The sequence below is a fragment of the Mus caroli genome, unplaced genomic scaffold (genome assembly GCF_978045245.1).
Source record: "Mus caroli unplaced genomic scaffold, Mus_caroli_1 scaffold_13, whole genome shotgun sequence".
In the NCBI taxonomy this organism is placed as follows: Eukaryota; Metazoa; Chordata; class Mammalia; order Rodentia; family Muridae; genus Mus; species Mus caroli.
In genome coordinates, this window is record NW_028227268.1 from 116,180,359 (window position 1) to 116,192,221 (window position 11,863).

The following is an 11,863-nucleotide window of genomic DNA, read 5'->3' on the forward strand; positions in this document are numbered from 1 at the left end:
TGCCACGAATGAACTTGGCTGGTGCAAGATTTCATGATAAATGAGATGACAGTCGATATAAAACACTTAACCAATCCTGTGCAATCTCTAAGATGCTACTAAACTCGGTTGGAGGCCTGGCGCTTTGGCGCCCCCTAGGAGTCCCAGTTGGAGCAAGCGCCCATTTCTCAAACTGCAAAGGAAGAATGGAAGAGCTCAGTTTATTGTGAAGAGAACCAAGCTGATTTCTCTTTTCCAAGAAGACATTCACTCTAGGCGTCCCCTGTCTCCTAGCCTGGTGATAAAGCTGGGTAAAAGTGCTGGACTGGTTCTGTGGGTAACATTGTATCGAACAGAAAGAAGGCCTGCCACATCTAGAATCACTTTTGATACTAAACCTTGTTCTAATTTTGGAGTCAAGGTCTCTGTGGTTATTTAAAGAACAAGTGTAACCCTAGGGGATTTTTTTCTTTCAATTTTCCTATGAAGTCAGAAGCCCTGTTCTTCAGCGTTACTACATAGGAAAAAAAGAAGGAACAACTGGGATCCTTTCTGGTAGACTGTGTTAACTCTAGCCACAACCTAAACTCTATGAGGAAGAAATAATGCAAAAACTGGGGGTGTTGTGCCTTGGCCGACTACCATGTAGCTCTGGCCTTCACGTGTCTCATATTTTTTTTTTCTTTGTAAAGGTCCAAAATTGTATCATTCTTATTTATAGTATCAAATAAGGGAGAACTAAATTTTACTAAAATTAAGACATAATTTTTTAAAGGGGATATAAATATGTGGGAAGAGAGCCACAGATACAGGGAGATGTAAAGACACGCAGGTGGATGAATGTCCACTTCACCAGATATGATATACACGATAGACGGAGGGATATATGGGGGAAGTCGTCTTAATTTGCTTCCTGCATAAAATTCCACAGATCTCCCCAAAGACAATCTCTCCAGCCTATGGTAAACAACTCAAGAGTATCCAGGAAAGTCTCCTTCCAAGTCGGTCTCTCAAGTTCCCACTGCTCATCCACGAATTGTTTAAAATAAATAAATAAATAAACCGCGAAGTTTGTCAATTCAATTCTGGACCACCAGCGTCCTCTGTTGGTCACCTATAGGAGGAGCGTGCAGACTTTGAAGAGACTAGTACAAAAGAACTCAATAGCAGCGCTATTGCGCCTGGATTTCAAGTCAGAATGAACGGATTAGCAGGAACTCCAGTCTGCACTGGAGCACATCAGAAGAAGTTGGTACAGGGGTCCAACGATGACTAAAACTCGTGAACAGTATTCATTTTAAGGGCTGCTTGGCTACTAATCATGCTTCAGTGTCTCAGTAGTTATTTTAACGCAGATGTATCCGCTAAAAAGATTCCCCCAAACAAGAACTAGAGGAACTTCTCATCTTTAAAAAGAAAAAGAAAAGAAAAAAACTGTCCTCAGTCCTATCTGGGAAAGTGCAACGAAGTATTTGAGTATTTTGAGTTCCGACCTCCTTGAAAAGCAAATCCTTTGAACCCATAGCTGTCAACGTGAGGTTGTGCGGTGCTGAGACTCTGGGAGCTCAAGTGGCCCGTGGTGCAGATTTAAACCTCGAGCTCTAAGGCTCTCCAGACCTCAAAGTGATCTGCGCGTTCTCTCTGGGAAATGCCTAATGCAGCATACCCTACACGAGGAATTCCATTGCGGGAACTTTACAAAGTACACAGGCGCTGAATCGGTCCGGGCCAGCTTCCCAAACATAAACCATCCCTGGAAAGGCCAGCTTAGCCAGGCATCCAGGGGGAGGGGCTATAGGGTCCCGGACGCCAAATTGGCTGGGAGTCATTGAAGGAAGAGAAGACCAGAGTCCATGGAGGGGCTGGGACTCTAGAGACGCAAGGTGGCCTGGAGAGCCCGTGGTTCCCCGTGAAGAGGTGGCCCTGATACAGGGCGTGCGCACAGGGAGCAGGTGCCCGGTGAAGACGCGCGCAGCGCGCCCCCGTCCTCGTTCCCGCTTCGTCGGGAGGCGCGGGCCCCGGAGCCCAGCCTGCGCCGGCCCACCCCCCACCCTCGCCGTTCCGGGGCGTGTCCTCCGCCACCCCGGCTTCTATATATCGGCCTGCGCGCCCAGGCTGCCCAGATGCGAGCTTAGAGCGGCGACTGGGCGCTGAGGACCTGCTTGCTCGCTGCTCCCATCCCGCCGCCTCATCCCGCGTGCTCCACTCCGCTCCCCTCCACCGAGCCGTCCACCCGGCGCCATGCATCCCGCGCGCCCCGCGCTCTGGGCGGCTGCGCTCACTGCCCTCACTCTGCTCCGCGGACCGCCGGTGGCGCGAGCTGGCGCGGGCGCGGTGGGCGCGGGCCCCGTGGTGCGCTGCGAACCGTGCGACGCGCGTGCGCTGGCCCAGTGCGCGCCTCCGCCCACCGCGCCCGCGTGCACGGAGCTGGTGCGAGAGCCCGGCTGCGGCTGCTGCCTGACTTGCGCGCTGCGCGAAGGCGACGCGTGCGGCGTCTACACGGAGCGCTGTGGCTCCGGCCTCCGCTGCCAGCCGCGGCCCGCGGAGCAGTACCCGCTGAGGGCGCTGCTGAATGGCCGCGGGTTCTGCGCCAACGCCAGCGCTGCAGGCAGCCTGAGCACCTACCTCCCCTCCCAACCTGCTCCAGGTAAGCTGTCCCTGCCACGTGCGCCACGCGCAACACACTGGGACCCGACGAGAGTGGCAGGGAGTGTATCTTCAGATGTTTGTCTTGGCTCATATTGAAGGTATTAGTTGGAAAATGGACCCTGGGAGGCGGAGTGAGGCACCGAAGCCATTTTTCCTCCTGCTTGGTTCTCAAAGTGCAGCTTTTCTTGTAAGTTGCAAAATGCACTCTGTGAAAATAGGTAGAATTCAGTGCCAGAACGAGTGGGTAGCAAGGAGGACTGCCAGTGGACAGATCTCAGTCACTGGAGAGTCTCCTCGCTGAGCGGGGATACCTAGGTTTAGGTCTATGTAACCCAGCTGTTGACCTGGGTTTTCATTCCTCATAAATTGGGAAGAGCGCGTCTAACCCAGGGAAGCTTGAGTGTAGGAATCCCGGGTTGGATCCGGACCATGGAGGTGTTTGCAGACAGCCACACTGTCTTGAAACATCCTATCATTTGCACGGGCTGATTGGCAAAGCAGGATTGTGTCCCAATTTATCCAAAAACTAACGAGATTAAATTAAGAGCACTGGTGTCTTTGAGACTGTGAAACCTAAAGTTCAAAACTGCTCAGTGTCACCAGGAGCTGCAATAAGGTTTGAGCCCGGTAGGCGCCATCCTATGCTCTGCAGCAGCGCCTTCCGGACTCAGAGACTGCATTTAGTGCAGAGAATGCAGACCCAGGCCGGTTCCCTGCCAGAGCAGAGACTAGAAATGCGAAGTGCGACCCAGGAATGTTACTCTTTCTAATTCGACCTAGGTGCAGCAGCAGCAGCATTGGGGACAGCAACAGCGCCAATGAGAAAAATGCAAACGTTTAACAATTACCTCTCCCGGTGCAAGCCCTACCATGCAGGCAGTCACTCTAAGGGCATCCGTTGTTCCTTTAAGGAAAACAAAACAAAACAAAACAAAAAAAGAAGCATATTTAAATGGATTTGGCAGCTGTTGCTCTAAATGGCCAGCATTCTTAGCTGTTGCTCTTAAATGGCCCGCATTCCTAGCCAGTCTCGCTTAGTTATGTGAGTCAAGTTCTTGCCCTGAACATCTGAAGGCTAGAATTCTCCGGTTTCCCACACCAGGCTGGCAGATGGTGCAGATCAAGCCCCCAGGACCAGGGCTAGCTGGGTAGAGAGTCTCTTTATGATTTCTGTGGCTGCTGACCTACACTCCCGGGTACAGGCAAGTCCTGGTATGTTCATCCCGGAGAAGCACTGGATTCCTGGCAAAGCAAGATTCCAGTTGTTTCGCTGACTCAGACAAAGGCAAAATCATGCCATTTGCCTGTGTGTCTTTAACTTCTAGTGCATTCTGTGGTATACCAAAAGCAATCTTAAGAAATACCAACATTGCTATTTTGAGTTAAGCCTTAGTGACCTCTATTAATAGTCACCGTTGAACACTGTAGTAAAAACTGATATGAGCTTTAATTACAAAGGAGTTTGGAGGCTTCAATATCCATTGAAGGAAACAACTATAGTTCTGTGACACAATTCACAATTCCCTGTTTAATAGTTCTCTTCTAGTCAGCTGTCTAAGGAGAACAAAAAGAAAAAAAGGAAGTTTAGGAAATTACTCAGCTTCTTGGAAGATAAATACAAAAACGATCATTTACATATTAGCATTTTCTTTGTCCCTGGACTTTCAAAAAAAACCCACAAAGATTCAAGCAAATTGAAACCAAGTCTACAAATTGACTTATGGCTCTCCTCTGCCAGGTGCTAGTCTAGACCCGAGGAATCTGTGCTTGAGGAGGCACAGAGCTCATTGAGGGTTTGCAGCGGAGTCTCGGGAGCTGTTTGGTAGATGAGAAACTGAGGCTCCTTGGGCAAGAGGCCTTCTGGGATCCTGCACGCCAGTTCCTCTGAGAGATGGGAGAAGCTGCAACCTCCGAGAGTTTCTACCAAGTGGAGCATTAGCTCTTGGCCTAGAACCAGAGGCCCAGACCTTCCTCGTGGGCAGGATGCCTCAGCCTGGCATTTCCTGCGAGGCCAAATCAAAACGAGAGGCCAGCTGGGGCCCTGAACTTTGCACTCGGACAGAATAAATTCAGAACCAGATGCCAACTGGAACGCCATGCTCGGAAAGCTATTAAAGTCCCTTTGTCAGGAGGGAAGGAATTCTATGGTCATGATCTGAAGCTTAAACCTAAAGCTGTAAAGTTCAGAGTTGAGAGTTGGGGGCCAATTATCTGGCCTTGGGTCCCCCCTGGGGCGGGGGGATATCTTACTGCAAATGGAGTGGTCAGCCACAGATTTAGACACATACTTAGATTCTATTAATCTGTTCACCTTCCAGCGTTCCTATCAGTTAGGACCGGCTCCCTTAGCACCTTGGGTTATGGAAGCTAGGAGGCTTTTCTTCCCGCCTCCCCTCTCCCCTTCTCCAAGGACTGAATACACTTCAGCACCTAGAGGTCTAAGCTGTGGGTGATACGTTGGTGCTATCCGTATTCTGTGTGCGCCACTGCTGAAGGGGGGGAGGTGCACCCAAGAAGATGCCCCTCCCACCCAAAACACAGACTCCACATGGACCTTGAAGTTGAAAGATGTACAAGCTCCTCGGAAATAAACTTCTCTAGCATGTCTGCTTATGGGTCCCAGAAGTGAGATATTTAACATGAAACCAGAGCAGACAGATGACAGAATCCCCAGAACGGTGTGCTGTTGACAATGGGTAGAGAATGAAATATACTTTTCCCACACAGCCCTCACCACCCCCACCCCCACCTCCCAACAACTGTGCCCAGGGCTGAAGCACATTTGGAGTACTGTTTTCTGGTCAGCTTCACAGCAGCATCCCATGGGGCATGACTGCCCCCTGCTGGTAGCAGGTGGAGCCTGCTGCTTTCTCCTCTATGGAAGAAGGGCTTGGAGCTAGCTGTTTCAGAAACACATTCCACAGAGTGACTTTCAAATTGATGGCTTCCTAAAGTAAGGCAGTCACAGTGCATCAGGCGGTATTCTAGAATGCTTTTGCAATTGTCCTTTTCTTAGCATACTAAGAATTGTTGAATGGCATTGCCTTGTAGGTTGACCTGCTCCTGACAAGGTTATCATCCCATTGTCAGCACTAACCATGTCCTTAACCCATATTCTCTCCCAGGAAACACCAGTGAGTCCGAGGAGGACCACAATGCTGGGAGTGTGGAAAGCCAGGTTGTCCCCAGCACACACCGAGTGACCGATTCTAAGTTCCATCCACTCCATGCCAAGATGGATGTCATCAAAAAAGGCCACGCCAGGGACAGCCAGCGCTACAAAGTTGACTATGAGTCTCAAAGCACAGACACCCAGAACTTCTCCTCCGAGTCTAAGCGGGAGACAGAATACGTGAGAACTTTTCCTTTAGTTGGGGGCAAGGGGAATAGGAAACACCCCAAGACAGTCTTTGTGCAGCAAGTCCCAGGGGCCTGGTTCATAGGTAGGCAGTCCAGGCCCCACCTCCCATTCAGAGACTCTTGGGAGGTTCAAAGTGAACCACACTAGTAAACCGTGTGCTGAGCCCTGCAGAAGAAGACGTGGACTTCCCCCAAGCTGCCTTGATTTCACTCACTGGGTTTTCCAAAGCCTCCTGGCCTATTCTTAGACCACTTTCCAGATCCTCTGTCTACTCTGGAGAGAGCAAAAGAGACAGAGGCTGATGGTTATTACCCTTGTGAGGCACACCACACATTCCTCTTGGGACGGTCCTGTGGCCACTGTGACATTGTCAAAACAATAATTGTATCCCCAGGGTCCCTGCCGCAGAGAAATGGAGGACACACTGAATCATCTGAAGTTCCTCAATGTGCTGAGTCCCAGAGGCGTCCACATCCCAAACTGTGACAAGAAGGGGTTCTATAAGAAGAAGCAGGTGAGTGGGGTCCCCGGGATGTTGTCCTCTGCTATCTCCATTGGCTTGGTGGGTAATCAGCTTCATGGTTACCTCCAGGAACCTCACCCAGTGTGGCTCTCTGCCCACCTGACTGTGTCCCCTCTTCTGATACATGTATGCGTCGCTCAGTGGCTTTCTAATTGGGCAGTTCACAACATGAATCTAGAAGACAAAAGTAAACAGTGCTCACCCCAGCACGCCCACGTTCTAGTGTTTATACAGCAGTCTTCATTGGGGAGCCTGAGCCTCTCGTACTATCCACTGATTGGATTAGTTCAGCACATGTCCACTAAAGAGAGACTACAGACGAGGCTGGGTGCGAGGTCTGAGAGATCCAGCCTGACACAGCACAGAGGAAGCTCACCAAGCCCTCCAACCTCCCCAGAGAGGCTCCAGCACACACAGGTGTGCATGGATGCACACCACCACCGACACGTTGGTGGCTCTGCAGGAGCCATGGCCATCATAATTTTGCCTCAGCCCAGTAGAACAACACTGGGGAGTCACTTTGGGTCCCAGCTACCAGTTTGTCCTCGGTGTCTGTTAGGGTTTCTATTGCTGTGAAAAAATACTACAACCAAAACCAGCTTGATATCACAATCCACCACCATCAAAGAAAGTCAGGTCAGGAACTCAAGGCAGGAACTGCAGCCATGGAGGGTGTACTGCTTACTGGCTTGCTCCCCATGGATTGCTCAGCCTCCTTTTGGATAGCACCAGGACCACCTGCCAAGGCATAGCATTCTCCACAGCAGTCATCAATCAAGGAATGTATCATTGGCTTGTCAGCTTGTCAGTCAGCTGGGAACATTTTCTCAGCTGGTGTTTTTTCTTCTCGAAAGACTCTAGCTTCTGTCTGGTGAGTTGACATAAAACTAGTCAGTACACATGATATTCATGTCCCTGTCTTGTCTCTCTCTCCCTCAGTGCCGCCCTTCCAAAGGCAGAAAGCGGGGCTTCTGCTGGTGTGTGGACAAGTATGGGCAGCCCTTGCCAGGCTACGACACCAAGGGGAAAGACGACGTACATTGCCTCAGCGTGCAGAGCCAGTAGATGCTCCGTGCCACGTAAGCCAGAGGTTCTGGCCCCGGGCTCAGCTCCTTCGGAAAGTGGTTGAGGTTAAGGGGAATTGCTAGGAGCAGCTATGGCTACCAGGTACCCACCCCTCATCCTGGGCTCGCTGGCCCAGGAGCTGCAGCCAGGCCCAAAGAGAGGCAGATAAAGGGGTTTGTTCAGGGAGAAGAAAGTCCTTATCCTAACCACACCCTCAAGGACAGACACCAGGTTCAGTGTAGCTTCAAAAGCTCTCAGCTCTGTTCTAAATGACTTCAAATATGCACTATTTCATATGCAAGCAAGCACTATGGAGGTTTTTAAATAAAACTTTATCCGCAGTAGTCCTGAGGGTTAGAGCACACTGCTTTCTTCCGGAGAACCTGGTTTATTTGCTTTCTGAATTAGAGATGTCCCTAGTTTTGTTGTAATAAACTTTTTTGAAAATTAGAATATTCCATTAGTTTGTGATTAGTATGACCTTTAAAGGAATTGTTTAAATCTAATAAAACTAATGTAACACTGATATTCTAAACCACCATTTCGGAGAATATTATTGTATTTAGCATTCTTGTTTTCTTTCAGTAAGGAATTATGGGAAAGAATAAATATGCTTTGCTTTCTCAAGACAATTTTCATAGGCAGAAAAAGACTTCATTTTTACTTAGAATATTTCCCTCATCAGTTGGAAAAATAACTCTAATTATGGATAGCACTTTTTAACAATGAAAGTATTTGATGGTGTTTGTTTGGTGAGAAAGAATAGACTGAGGTCCACCCCCTCATGCTGAGCGAAAGGGATTGGAGGTAATTATTTCAATGTATGTCTTACTCTTTTTCTTTTCTTTCTTTCTTCTTCCTTTTAGATAATGTGGAGCTCAAATATGCCTTATTTTGCACAAAAGACTGCCAACAACATGATCAGCAGCTGGCTACAGCCTTGATTTATACATATATATATATATATTTGTGTGTGTGTGGTGAACTGAGTAAAAACAAACAAAACACACACACACACACACACACACAAACCAAAGTTTAGACAGATTTCTGAAATGCCTCTGGTCATTTAAATAGTGAACTTGATCATCTTCCTACTTCCCAGTAGTCAACAAAAAGCAGTTTGAATTTTCCTGTTGCTTCTTATGAGAGACACTCGTGTACTCCAGGCCCCGGATGCCATCTGCCCCCTAACTCACCCACCCAGTACGGGCTTCAATGCTGCTGGCCCTCTGCTTTCTTGATTTCAGACGTTCCGTGGCTGATATAGACAAATCCTCTTTCCATCCCCTGTAAATAAGTGCAGGCCCTATGGAGAATGGGGAAACCCATAACCGAGTGACCCGGACATGTGGAAGCATACGCCTGAGGCTCATGGTCCTTATTGTGCCATCTCTGAATAAGGGCCTGGCCCTGTATCCGCAAGTGGCCTGATCTACTTGGGAACTGTGGGAGAGGGTATGTGTTGTCTCTCTTACTAAAAATGACTGAGAATGTTCTAGGGCACTCTGGGAGCCCATAAGGACAAGGATAAGGACCTTCCTTTGTCAGGCATCTTTCTGATGACTTGGCCCAGCAGAAAGCCCCAAGTGGGAGGAGCAACATCAGACTCCACTTTCAGAGATGTCACAAATAATGGTGCACTTAGTTCTTCAGATGACTTCAAAAAACAATGTTTTCTGGTCCAGCTTCTCAAAATATAGTTTGTTGTGAGGTTGGGCTGAGGGGAGGCAGCTTTTCAAAAACACAGAAGATTTCTTTTCAAGTGGCTTGTCCGAGAGCCTGGTAAGAGCACGGAGAGAATCACCTGTATGTTGATGTTGGGGTCCTTCTCAAACTCTCTTTATAATTCACGCATATATGCAGACAAAGTACGTTCTTAATTGTTAACATTGTATACAACATAGCCAAGATATAATAGAATCTGTACTAGATAATCCTAGATAAAGTGTTAGAGATGTTAGGTGATATAACTGCAGACACGCTGAGGAAAGGAACCTGTGTCTGGAGGCTGGGCTGCTCTCCCCCAGGCCGAGGCCGAGGAGGTCTGGCAACACAGGGTGGGAGGAGACTGTACTGCATCCCACGGGGTGGACATGCGCTGTACAGAGCTTTCCTTGAGAACGCAAAGGAATCTCAAGACATTCTGCCTGCCTATCAGCTTTTCTTTATTTTTTTAATTAAGTTTTTTGGGGAAAAATGTATTTTTGAAAAGTTTGTCTTGCAATGTATTTATAAATAGTAAATAAAGTTTTTATCGTTTAAAAAAAAAAAGCCCTTTTGTCTGTTTCTGGATCTTGAGTCACTAAAGAGATTATTCAGAGAGGACAAAATACTCTAGACGTAGAAAACTGTCATGAACATGAATAGATACCATAGCTGACTCCATGTCTAACCAGAAGCTCAGTGGTACAGTTGTCGTGGCCTTGGTTGGCATCCATGCGACACCAGGCCACATGCAGAGGAATATCCAGGTCCACTAGGTTATGTTGGCAGCTATTGTCTAGACAGGTAAAGCAGCTCACTAGGTTGTTTCCATGACAACCTTTGTTGTTTCCTTGCCTTTCCAGTCGGTGCCCCTGCTTCCCCATGCAGATGAGGTGAATGAGATCACTGGCTTTTCTGCCACCACTGTGCTTGGAGAAGGGGCATGGGCTGAGTCCTGAAAAAGGGGAGAACCCCGAAGGATGCTGCAATTGCTTCAGTCACTTTGGTTTTAAAATAACAGTCCCATGCCAAAATAACTCAAGTGTGTCCTAGGACCATGACATCAAACCAATTGCCTAATTAGAGCCATGTCGTCCAACAGACATCTGAAGTGATGGTGACGTCACAGCATTTAGTTGTGTGGGTGTTTGGAGATCTGGGGGTGTATAGCATGACCACAGGGAGGAGCCTATGAAAGTCAGATCAACTGAGATTTAGCTCAGCTTCATGTCTGTTGGCCAGGTATGTGCCAGTCCCACACTGCATCATTGGAAAAGACATACTCCCCTGCTGGCTTTATCAATGCACGAGTCCCCTGAGCTAAAGCATGCAGTTTTCACAGTCAGGCCAGTCAGTGCCTCTGATTACCATATTACAATGGTATATTGAGGATGGAAACCGATAGTGTGTTCATAAAAGGACCATAGAAAGCTGCTGCCAGGGAAAGACCCTTGCAAACCTGAGAACTGCTTTTTTTTTTTTTTTTTTTTTTTTTGCTATCCAATGCTCTGTTTCAGAGACAAATCCACCTGACCAGTCCCTGCAGACATGAGGAACTTCATTGTTTCTGGATAGGACTGGACAAAACCTGTTTGAGGCATATGTGATGCCATATAGACCTGGAAGTCATTAAGAAGCCTCCAGCTCACTAGCTAAGACCCACCCCCTTTAATTCAAAGGCTACCCATTCTTCTCTGTTAACTGATCTGTGAGCTATTTCTCCCACCAACTTCTTATTGTCTAACCAAGAAATAAATTTTTAAAAAATAAAGTAAAATATTCCTTCAAAGCTCAATTGGCAACCAGGGATTTTGGGGGTTTGGTTTGGTTTGATTTGGGGGAGGGCGTTTTTTGTTTGGGGACTTTATGGGGCGGGGGGGGGTTGTTGTTTTGGTTTGGTTTGGTTTTTGGTGCCACAGTGCCAAGAGAGAATGGAACTTGGTTTGGGTTAAATGTTGTTAACCATTAGTATGGCCATCAAGGCTTGACAGTGCAGGAGTGCTGGCACCCACCACTGTGTTCCTTCTCCCAGCATGCACCTGTCACCACTAACAGAGGACAACACAAACAAAACGTTTCCTTCTGTCTCCACAATGCTATGCCCTGACCTGGAGATATTGGGTCCAATGATTCTACCAGAGGACCCAATGGAGAATTCACTAAACTGAAAGATAGGGCTCTCATGACTATTTTGAGGTCCTCGTGTCTGAGTCAACAAACACAGCAGAGAGCCCCTGGTGGGTGACAGAGATCTATCCAGCTACCATGAGGGAAGTGGACTGCTGGTGAACATCGCTGGTGGAGAAGCTCAGGTCTGGAGCACAGGATCCTATAACATGGTTTCTTAGTTACAACACCCAGACCCCAAGATCAATAGGCCTGCAGGTCAGGCTGTCCCCTCCTCTTAAACGCCCCTTATTGTGAAGAAGGATGGCTTTAGGGTGGTGCTTTTCCCTGACTGGTTCCATTTTATAAAACTGAGTCAGGATTCACTCGGGATAGAAATGCTGAGGCAAAGGACTCTGCATCCTGCTTCGTGCACATTTACAACCGCCAGCTCCAGCAGGGATCACCAGTTA

General features: G+C 48.1%; 1 protein-coding gene across 1 annotated transcript; it reads left to right on the forward strand.

Moving 5' to 3' along the window:
* Positions 1-2,090: 2,090 nt before the first annotated feature.
* Positions 2,091-9,851, forward strand: Igfbp3 (insulin like growth factor binding protein 3). The gene is made up of 5 exons (XM_021177050.3): positions 2,091-2,626; positions 5,754-5,980; positions 6,384-6,503; positions 7,452-7,591; positions 8,444-9,851. Exons 1-4 carry the CDS (start codon positions 2,221-2,223, stop codon positions 7,575-7,577), a joined length of 879 nt encoding a protein of 292 aa, XP_021032709.1. The 5' UTR covers positions 2,091-2,220; the 3' UTR covers positions 7,578-7,591; positions 8,444-9,851.
* The last annotated feature ends 2,012 nt before the right edge of the window (positions 9,852-11,863 follow it).

What these genes read in the sequence shown, in the direction of transcription:
- Igfbp3 (XM_021177050.3), top strand. Translation starts at nt 2,221, where the DNA reads ATGCATCCCGCGCGCCCCGCGCTCTGGGCGGCTGCGCTCACTGCCCTC. An exon ending in CCCCTCCCAACCTGCTCCAG is followed by an intron (nt 2,627 to 5,753) that starts GTAAGCTGTCCC and finishes ATTCTCTCCCAG; the next exon opens with GAAACACCAGTGAGTCCGAG. An exon ending in CTAAGCGGGAGACAGAATAC is followed by an intron (nt 5,981 to 6,383) that starts GTGAGAACTTTT and finishes TTGTATCCCCAG; the next exon opens with GGTCCCTGCCGCAGAGAAAT.